Here is a 9,155-nt window from a genome sequence, read left to right as displayed (position 1 = left end):
TCACCATCTACCCCACTTTCTACCCACTTCTCTACGTATTCTCTACTAGCCTCTTACACTACTCTCGTAAAAACTCTGGATTTCTCTTAACAGCTTTCCTCCAATCCCATATATCAACAATCCCTCCCACAGTGCCTTCCTGTGTACGCCTTTTCCAAATCCATAAAGCCCCCCAAAACATCCTTACTTTTTTCTAAAGATCCCTCTAAAACTACTACACACACATTTGTCCCCTTTTCCTTTGTAAAGCAGAACTATACAGACACTCCTCCAGTCCTCTGGCACTCTACCCTCTTTTAGAAAAACATTAAACAACCTCATCAGCCAGTCCACCACTGTCCCTCCCATTTTGAGATACCCTGCATGACACCCATCTAACCCAGGTGCCTTACCTGCTCTCATCACTTTAACAACTGCTTTCACCTCATCTTTTCTTATTTCTCCTCAATTTCTTCATTCATCACTGTCATGATGACAGTAGTAAAGGATAAGATGGCAGGATGGAGAGCAATAACCAGTGGAGTCCCACAAGGTTTGGTACTAGCACCTATTGTATTTCTTATTTGTATAGAAGGTACAACAAACCATATTATCATATTTATAGGTTATGTAAAAACTACAAGAAGAGTGAAGAACAAAGAAGACTACAAGCTGTTGAAAAAAAAAAACACTATTTGGCTAGAGCCAAGAACGGAAAATAAATTTCAGTACCAGGAAATGCTAAATATTGGAAATGGGGAATAGCTAAAAAAAAAATACCATACTGATCTATTCCTTGGGATGCGAATCATCTTTTTTCTTTGATCTTTCAAGATCTTGCTTATACTGTATGGCATACAGCATAAGCAAGATCTTGAAAGATTAAAGAAAAGAGATAATTTTTTTTCTTTTTTTTCTTTTTTTTTGCAGTGTATAGGTTGCTAAAGGGGGTAGACTACAGCCACAGGGAGATCACTTGATTCGGAATGGAAGGGCTTGACAAGGTCACCAGAACAAATTGAAAATTTGTATATGGATGATGTTGTGACGACATGAGGAGGAATAGGCGGGGGGGTGGGGGGTGGGGTAGTATGTGTGAGTAAATTTTGACGCAGCCCGAAGGGATTTCTCCCCGTCCTCTCCTTATATGCAAGGGGGGACGGAGAGGGGGGGTCGCCGATTAAATGAAGCGGCCTTGCTGTGGATGTACTGTGTCTTGCGACACTGCTTCTGACCCAGGGCGGTGGGCAGGGTTCAGGGATGACCCGTCATCCAGGAGGTGCTCAGATGAGAGGAAGGGTGGGAGGAGTGTGGAGTGTTTTTAGGGATGAAATGGGTGGGAGTGTTTTTATGCCTTTCTTTTTGTGGCTACCTCCCTTGGAAGGGGGAAAAAGCCTTGGTATATGTATGTATGTATGTACTAAATGCCTTAGCTATGTGAAGAAACATTTTTCCATGCAGATGCATAAACACTGGCAGTAGCCAAGGTGATGTAACTGAAGTTGGAACCATGCCTGTATTTTAAGTTAAGTATGGTGATGATTGGAGAGTAAGAGACAAAAACCCACGACTTTTGTTCCTTTCTTGTATACTAAAATTAGGCACAGTAATCAAAACCTCCCGCTCTAACCAAAGAATAGGTTATGTAGCAGTGTTCCCAATTGAAACAAGATCTGGATCATCGCCCCCTCCTTCTCCCATCACCTCAAGTCCTCTCTGCAGAACCTTTAACTCTCCATGTTATCTTATATATTATCTACAACCCCCACTCTACATCCTATATGACCATTTCAGATTCATAAAATAATCTACAAGCAATTTCCATCCACAAGCTCTGTCACCCACTGGCCCACAAAATCCATTCATGGATCATCCAAAGATCTCTCAAAGTAGCGGAACTGTTCAAGTCTGCTACAGTGTGGAAAGGGTAAAGGAAACCAGGACTCGAGACAAGGTGGGTCAAGACAGCGATAGGAGGAGGAGGTGGCCAAGGCTTTAGATGAGTCGAAGTCGTGTGTACCTGACCGATACACATCTCGCCGCCAAGACAACGAGGGGTGATGTGGACAGGCTTGGTCCTCGATTGATAGGTTATCGAGCTGGTCTATTTGTACCAAGATTAGATAAGATGCGGCTAACCTACTCTCGTTCAATTCAGTCAGTGTGTCTCTGTCTCTGTTTCTCTCTCTCTCTGTTTCTCTCTCTCTGTCTCTCTCTCTCTGTCTCTTTCTCTGTCTCTCTGTTTTTCTCTTTCTGTCTCTCTCATATGGCAATCGTATACGTGCCAACATACATAAACTCGCATGCACATGTGGTGCTCGCGACTACATAGACTCACGGTGTGAAACCTTTACTAAACATATAAACAAGCATACAGTCTCCAGACTCACCGTCTTTGTCTACAGAAAACAAACTTGAACAGTTATCTGGTTTAAAATTTTGCCACGAGTTTTCTAAAGTGAAAAACCCGCAGCCCCATAGTGGCTGGTGACGGTCCTCTGAACTTCTCACAGATCTCTCTAGAAAATAATTTTAGACTATTGTCTGTGTTATATCCTTGCGGGATTGTTTCGGTCTACGACTGAAAGCTGTAGGAAGAGGAGAGCAGTCGCCGGTTGTCAGCTTCCCATGTGTAAAGAAGCGTAAAAGTAAAGTTGAAGTTACTCAAGAGACCTTGAGCCCATTTTTTTTTCTTTAATAATGGGCAGCCTCGCTGTCCATGTTGTAGGTACCCGCCATTGGTCCCTTCTGGTTTATCTTCGCAGACAAAGACGGAGAGCCCATCATGGAAAATTTTCGCTGGTGTTTACAGAGACTAAGCTCGTGTAGGCAGGGCTTAACGCTGGAAATAGTTACTGTTCCCATATATGGCCCGTTCTATGGGTAATACTATGACCTTACACACACTCACAAAACTCCTTGTCCACCAGAACTGGAGTGCCGGCTCGTAGTGCAGTGAAGCTGGATTTTTTCATCTTTGGGCGGGACTCGAGCTCGGATAACTGAATCAACTGCCGAGAGCGGTACCACTGTGTGTGTGTGTGCGTGAGATCCTATCGTTGCCCCCATAGATCGGTCAAATAATGCAACCATATGCTAATTTTTTACATAAATTTGTGCATTTCAGCAAAAACAGTCCTCGACACTCCTCATCACTCATTCTCGCTAACCGTTTGTACATCCTTGTCGACCACTGCACACACACACACACACACACACACACACACACACACACACACACACACACACACACACACACACACACACACACACACACACACACACACACACACCCACACACATACACACCCACACACACACACACACACACTCGCGCGCGCGAAACAGTAGTGTATGCAAACACCATACATGAATTTAAGAACAAACTAGGTGTTGCGAGATACAAAGACGGGACACTACGAGCATAGGTCCCCTTCACGTAGAATACAACTAGGTAAACACACACACACACACACACACACACACACACACACACACACACACACACACACACACACACACACACACACACACACACACACACTATAGAAATGAGTATGTTAAAGTGAGAAGAGAGGAAAAAAGGAACTATGAAAAGGATATTATAGATAAATGCAAAGCGCAACCCCAGCTATTCTATCGATGCGTGAATGGTAAACTTAAAAACAAACAGGAAATGGTGAAACTACGCCAAGGGAATATAGAATACACAGAAGAATTAGAAATGGTCGAAGTCATGAATAATCACTTCAAATCTGTTTTCACTAGAGAGAAAGCACAATATTGGGACGAAGGAAATGAAAGGCGATCTCCCCCTATGAGCGAGATAATGATAATACTAAAAAGAAGTAATGGAACATCTATCAAACCTTGACGTCAGGAAATCACATGGCCCGGTTGAAATTGTAAATTGGATTCTATTAGAATGCAAAGAATACCTAACGGACAAAATACATAACATAATAAGTTGCTCACTTAAAGAAGGAAAAATACTAAAAGACTGGAAAAATGCTAACATTGTACCAATATATAAAGGAGGAAACAAGGAAGAACCAACTAACTACAGGCCAGTCTCACTAACAAGCACTATAGCCAAAATTTGTGAGAAAATAATCAAGAATAGATGGTTAAAACATCTGGAAGACAATAATGTAATAAGCCCAAGACAATTTGGGTTCAGAAAAGGAAGATCATGTACCACAAGATTGATAGACATAGTGCACGAAAGAAATGGATGGGCTGATTGTGCCTTCCTGGACTTACAAAAAGCTTTTGACAAAGTGTACCACACAAAAAATTATTTAAAAAAATTGGAACATACAGGAAGGATACAAGGGAACCTACTAAAATGGATGGAGGACTTCCTGATTGGTAGAAAGATGAGAGTAGTGCTAAGAGAAAAATATTCAGGTTGGAAAGAGGTGATCAGTGGAGTACCGCAAGGATCTGTAATGGCTCCAATAATGTTTGCTATTTATGTGATTGACACGGATGATGATGTTAAATGTTACATGAGCATCTTTGCAGACGACGCCAAACTGTTAAGGAAAGTAAAAACTGAAAAGGACTGCGAATCCCTGCAGGAAGACCTGAATAAGGTATGGAACTGGAGTCAGAAATGGGAAGTGGACTTCAATATTAACAAGTGTAGCATAATAGAGTTTGGAAAAGCAAAAATAGAATATCAGGACAATATAAAATTGGAACCAAGGAGGTAAAGAAGGAGAGATCCGAAAAAAGATTTGGGGGTAATTATCTCAAACTACTTGTCCTATGATAAACAGATAAACAAAATTGTCGGAGAATCCTACAACTTGCTAAGATCGATAAAAGTGGCATTTACATATTTGGACGAAGAAATGATTTTAAAAAATTGGTCACACTGATAAGGCCTAGACTAGAATACGCGGCGACATTGTGGTCAGCCAGTACCAAAAAGAATACAAAGAAAATAGAAAGAATCCAGAGAGCAGCCACAAAAATGGCACCTGCACTTGCAAACTTGTCATATGAGGAGAGATTGGCTAAAGTGGAGTTACCGACTCTGGAGCAAAGAAGAGAGAGAGGTGACCTACTGACCATCTACAGAATCATGAAGGGCACAGAAATACTCGATAGAGAGGGCTTGTTAAACTGGGACAAGAGAAACACAAGAGGACACGGAAAGAAAATAAAAAAAACATAGGTACAGAAGAGATCTGAAGAAAAACAGTTTTCCACATAGTGGTGGACACTTGGAACAAACTGGACAAAAAAATAGTGTGCGCAAAAACCATTCATGAGTTTAAGAGCAAACTAGACACTGCGAGATACAAAGGCGGGACACCTTCCCGCAAAATACAACTAGGTAAATGCACACACACACACACACACACACACACACACACACACACACACACACACACACACACACACACACACACACACACACACACACACACACACACACACACACACACTCACACACACACGTCTCGCTGTCGCAGTGGTTAGAATTCACGGCCGCCACTACGAAGGTCTGGGTTCGAATCCCGCCCAGAGCTGAAATAATGTCAGTATCGCTGCGCTACGAGTCGTTACTCTAACTCTCGTGGGCGGGGAATTGTATGTGTGTGTTTGTGTGTGTAAGGTCACAACATTACCCATAGATCGGTCATATATGAGCTCTGAGGTGTCATCCGGGAGGGAAAATAGCTGTCGATCACGAGTCCAACACGTGATCCAAGACCATGGTGAATCTCACATAGACTGCTTGAATGGTGTAACGAATCATAGCTCTCTACACAGAAACATCAGTTTATGGAATATATTGAAAGAAATAATTCAGGTGGATACCATAAATTAATTCAAGATTAATATTGACAAATGGAAACACAGATGGGACTTCAAGATTACAGCTCCAACCGTGTGTTTTACAATTAGGCCCCGTATGGGACTGACGGCATGTTTGATGCAGTCGATATTTCAGGGACTGTGATATCTCTGCGCACCAAGTCACTCGGTATTCTTTTATGACTGGAGACCAATTTCCACTCAAAAAAAAAAAAAAAAAAAAAAAAAAAAAAATGCTGATCGTTTCTAACTTCGACTATCCCGTCTCTCCATAGTACAAATACCCTTGACTAACTAAACCAACATATTAGATATAATTTACGACAGCGGTTTGATGTTCATATAGATAGAAACGCTGTTCATATGGATAGCGTTGTTTATATGGATAGAAGCTACAGCCCATAGCAATAATATACACATACCTGAGGGTCTTTGTCATGGATAATGCCACCTGACATTAGCAAGCTATAGGCTGTTGGCGAACCAACTCTTTCAGAACCTGCTAAAGGGGTTATCACATTGGGCTTCCACGAGCTTCATCAGCGCCGATAGTTGAGAGTTCGTTTGAGTAAAAATGACTTTGGTTACAATATTTTACTTTTCAAATCTCCAAATATAAAATGATCTTTCCCTCATATGTAGCAAAGCTGAATGATGAACTTAGAGGTTGTAAACCCACACGAATGTTGACATACTTTTGAAATGTCCCTAGAGAAGTCTGGATTTCTGTAAGCGAAGACATATTCTAGTTGTTCAAACGGAGGTTGGAGGTAGGATTTGGGAGGAAAAATGAACCAGTGTGATAAGACCTTTAGACTAGAATATGCACCAGCGGTGTAGTCCGTCAACAAGAAGGATGTACGGTAAATAGGATAGGAAAAATACAAAGACCAGCAACCAAATTGGTCCTCAGCATAGCAATAAAACCTTATAAGAATAGACAAACTGGAGCTGCTCTCAATACAGTAACGGAGAGAGGTGATATGATTACAATGAAAGAAATGGACAAAGTTGACAGAAAAGATCTCTTGGTTTTGGACGAGTCTAAGGCCCTGTTCCCACTAGAGGTCTGAATTCCACGGAAACCGCGGTGGTACTGCATATTCAAGGAAAAATTGCGCGGTTGTGTGTGAACGCTTCCATTGACTTACAATATAACTGAATCACTGCGGTTCAAACCGCTAGTGTGAACAGGGGCTAAGAAAGACAAAGAAATAAACAGATAGGTAGATCTTATAATCAACAAAAGTAATATAAGAAGGCAAGAAGTCGGCAGTTGTGAAACCAATCTGGTTAAATTCAAATATTTAGTTAAGAGCTGTAATAGTATATAAACTTAAAGGTATGTCTAACGGTGTACCACAAAATAACCATTAGCATACCTATCGTGGAGAATGAATGCGGGGGATGGGGATGGGGGTAATTGTGAAACATAGCGTAGTTGACTGTGGATAAGATCTAAAATTCTTTATAGATAAGAATGGACAAGGACGTCTGAAGATCTCAATTGCGGTGGACAGAAGCAAGAGGATTTTAAAGAAATATTTCCTGGATTCATTCGTTCACTAGGCTACTTAAGCAACCGTGAATTCATGATAAATTTTGATCTTTGGAAGTGTTGATGCATTACTGCACAGATCGACACCGACGGAATTATTGTACTTGCGTCTTCTAATATAAAGGGCAACTCCCTTATGATAGCTGAATGTGTTCCTTTTCCCACTTTCTTCTTCTGTGCAATGAAAGAGGTTAAAAAAAAAAAAAAAAAAAAAAAATCGGAACACCCCCCCCCCAAAAAAAAAAAAAAAAAAAAAAAATGCTTAGGGAAAAAAGTGGGAAAAAAAGCCCCACATAGGGAACTCACTGGCGAAAAAAAAAAAAAAACCTTGAAAATATCCGGGCGGAAAAAAGCCCAGTTTAATGGAAGGCCCCAATCAGGCGGAAAAGATCCTCAATTTAGAAAAGACTATTTTTTAGTAAAAATATATGTTTATTGAGTAAGAGATAAGTTAACATAATACAAATCTTATAGACTAGATAATATAAATAAAATATAATACAAAATCAGCACTACTTAAAGTAGACCTACGTTAGATTGTAAACCAAAATAGAAATACAAAAATAATGTTATGAAATAGTACATTTAATGGAGTTTTAGTATTCTTAGTAAAGCAAATAATCCACCAGCCAATGCAGTTGCTCGGGAACAATAATTCTTAGGAATGCCATCCCATCCGAAACTTTGTCACATGGTAGAAAAGCCAAGGTATCCAGCATCGAACAAAATAGTCTAATTTCAGCATCTGTCTTGTACAACGTCACAAGGCCCAATTCCTGGATCTTCCTCCAGGTACTCTGTGTTAAATGGAAGAAACAACCGTGGCACTGAACACGTTCCCCGAAAACAGTCCGAATAGCATTCACAGTAGTGAGTTCGAAGTCTGTTGTAAATGTCGTAGGATCAAAGTTGAATCCTAATGTGGCACACTGTTCGACAATGGCTCGGAAAAGTTCTTCATATATGTTCTCTGATTTGCCAGAGATAAACGCATAAACACACGTTATAGCCGACTCGCCCAAAGGGCAACAAATTATGTAAAGCTGATTTAGTTTTGCAGCTGAACTGAATGTACCGTCCATAAACCATTTAGTAGAACGAGCAAGATAACGCGATCGTTCAGTTGCAAAGGCAATAATCCGTCTACTGGCATCAGTACCACTATCATAAAACATGAACTCCTGAGCGTCAAACATAATCCATGAATTGTCCAGTTTTAAGTTTTAGAGACAAGCGGGATCCTTGGGAAGAGCATGGCGCTTATGATTGCGTATTGTACGTTTGATAGACTGAGTTTCCAATCTCAGCAGGCGCATTGACGGAAAGACCAACAACGGTGTCAGCAATAATCTGACTTGGCTTTCCTCTGGTGGCAGAAGCATGTTCATTCATCTGAAGTCTGGCCCTCGTGGCATTTGCTTTAGAACTACTGGAGTCATGGCTATGTTCTGTAGCTCTGATTACACTCGATATATCCAATTCCGTGTGCAGTGTTGCACTGCATTTCAAAGCTTTTCTCCTAGAACACTCCCATCGAATGTAAGAGCGACTCACCGGACCCTTTGGAAAATAATTTTGCTTATCCTTTGAAGGCAACTCACTCGATATGTGTTCCTTTCAAAGGGCGTGAAGATATTTTAAATAGAAAGGACTCACCGCGGGACTTCTCTTTGAAACCAACTCACTCATTTAAACCTTTGAACTAAATAGGGTTAACTAAATGTGCTATTTTATGACATAATTTTTGTATTATATAAACTCATATATCATTCAATCTCCACCTCAC

The 9,155-nt window shown here is 40.8% G+C and overlaps 1 protein-coding gene across 1 annotated transcript; it reads right to left on the bottom strand.

Moving 5' to 3' along the window:
• Positions 1–7,974: 7,974 nt before the first annotated feature.
• Positions 7,975–8,565, bottom strand: LOC143041592 (uncharacterized). Its single transcript, XM_076213600.1, has one exon. It carries the CDS (start codon positions 8,563–8,565, stop codon positions 7,975–7,977), a length of 591 nt encoding a protein of 196 aa, XP_076069715.1.
• Positions 8,566–9,155: the final 590 nt, after the last annotated feature.

Source organism: Oratosquilla oratoria, chromosome 31 (genome assembly GCF_046742065.1).
Source record: "Oratosquilla oratoria isolate Oo_2021 chromosome 31, ASM4674206v1, whole genome shotgun sequence".
Classification (NCBI taxonomy): Eukaryota; Metazoa; Arthropoda; class Malacostraca; order Stomatopoda; family Squillidae; genus Oratosquilla; species Oratosquilla oratoria.
Note: the sequence above shows the minus strand (reverse complement) of the source record. Positions and strands in the feature narration are given on the sequence as shown.

Excerpts from the sequence above, each read along its gene's own strand:
- LOC143041592 (XM_076213600.1), bottom strand. The coding sequence starts at position 8,565 with ATGTTTGACGCTCAGGAGTTCATGTTTTATGATAGTGGTACTGATGCC.